The sequence below is a fragment of the Schistosoma mansoni genome (assembly GCF_000237925.1).
Source record: "Schistosoma mansoni, WGS project CABG00000000 data, supercontig 0300, strain Puerto Rico, whole genome shotgun sequence".
Classification (NCBI taxonomy): domain Eukaryota; kingdom Metazoa; phylum Platyhelminthes; class Trematoda; order Strigeidida; family Schistosomatidae; genus Schistosoma; species Schistosoma mansoni.
Genome location: NW_017386156.1, coordinates 16,799 through 17,671, shown reverse-complemented (window position 1 = coordinate 17,671; position 873 = coordinate 16,799). Strand labels below are relative to the sequence as shown.

Below are 873 nucleotides of genomic sequence, written 5' to 3'. Positions count from 1 at the left end.
TATTCGCTTTAATTTAGACGAATTTTCTCATATCAATTTAATGTTTCCATTATATATATTTCATTTTCTATTCAGCATAAAGAAGGATTAAATTCAAAGAAAGATGTACGTTCCCTATAATTTCATGCCATTAAACCTGTATTACATTGTTTTGAACGACATTTCATTTACATTTTTCAAGAAAAATTACTTCTCATTTTGAAAAGTGTTATTTCTATGACATTCTGTGTCGTTTACTGCAAACTCAAATGTAACACCTTCGATGACCACGTTTCTGGTACACTTCATTTTTACTGAACACATAACATGTACAAATTAAACTTCTGATTAGGCTGGTAAATCCTCTATTCAGCTGTATCATATGTTCAGCAAATGCTTTTTTACAATATATTGGCAGATACTTAATAATGATGGTTCGAAACGAGATTGGATTGCGAGTAGTCATTATTCTTGATAAATAATCGAGTAACATTCAGAAAATAAGACTTGCATATGAAAATATGTTAATATTAAAAATGAATACTAAGACGTAAAATAATAATTCAAATAAAGACAAACAGTAAACTCGGAGTCGTCAACCTCTTACCGAATATCAACGTTAACAATAAAGTGAAGAGAAGAGCAACCTTATAATGATTGCTTAAACGAAATCTAATATTCAAAGTACACTTATATTAGTGCTCCTCATTTAGCAAAATTCATCAACTGAATAGATTGTAAAGTTCCTCTGGATTAACTTTACCAGAATTTACATTTTACATTAAGGGCTCTGGCTCGAGACTGGTAGGTCCTGGGTTCGAATCACACGAGAGCGGGTTCGTCGATGCGCACTGCTGAGGAGTCCCATAATAGGAAGAAACGGCCGTCCAGTGC

At 32.6% G+C, this 873-nt stretch overlaps 1 protein-coding gene across 1 annotated transcript; it reads right to left on the bottom strand.

Annotated features, from left to right (window-relative positions):
* Positions 1-244: 244 nt before the first annotated feature.
* On the bottom strand, positions 245-472 carry Smp_205360 (unnamed protein product; the record flags this gene model as incomplete). Its single annotated transcript, XM_018790499.1, has 1 exon — positions 245-472. The coding sequence occupies one exon, from the start codon at positions 470-472 to the stop codon at positions 245-247; it is 228 nt and encodes a 75-aa protein (XP_018644705.1).
* Between the last annotated feature and the right edge of the window lie 401 nt (positions 473-873).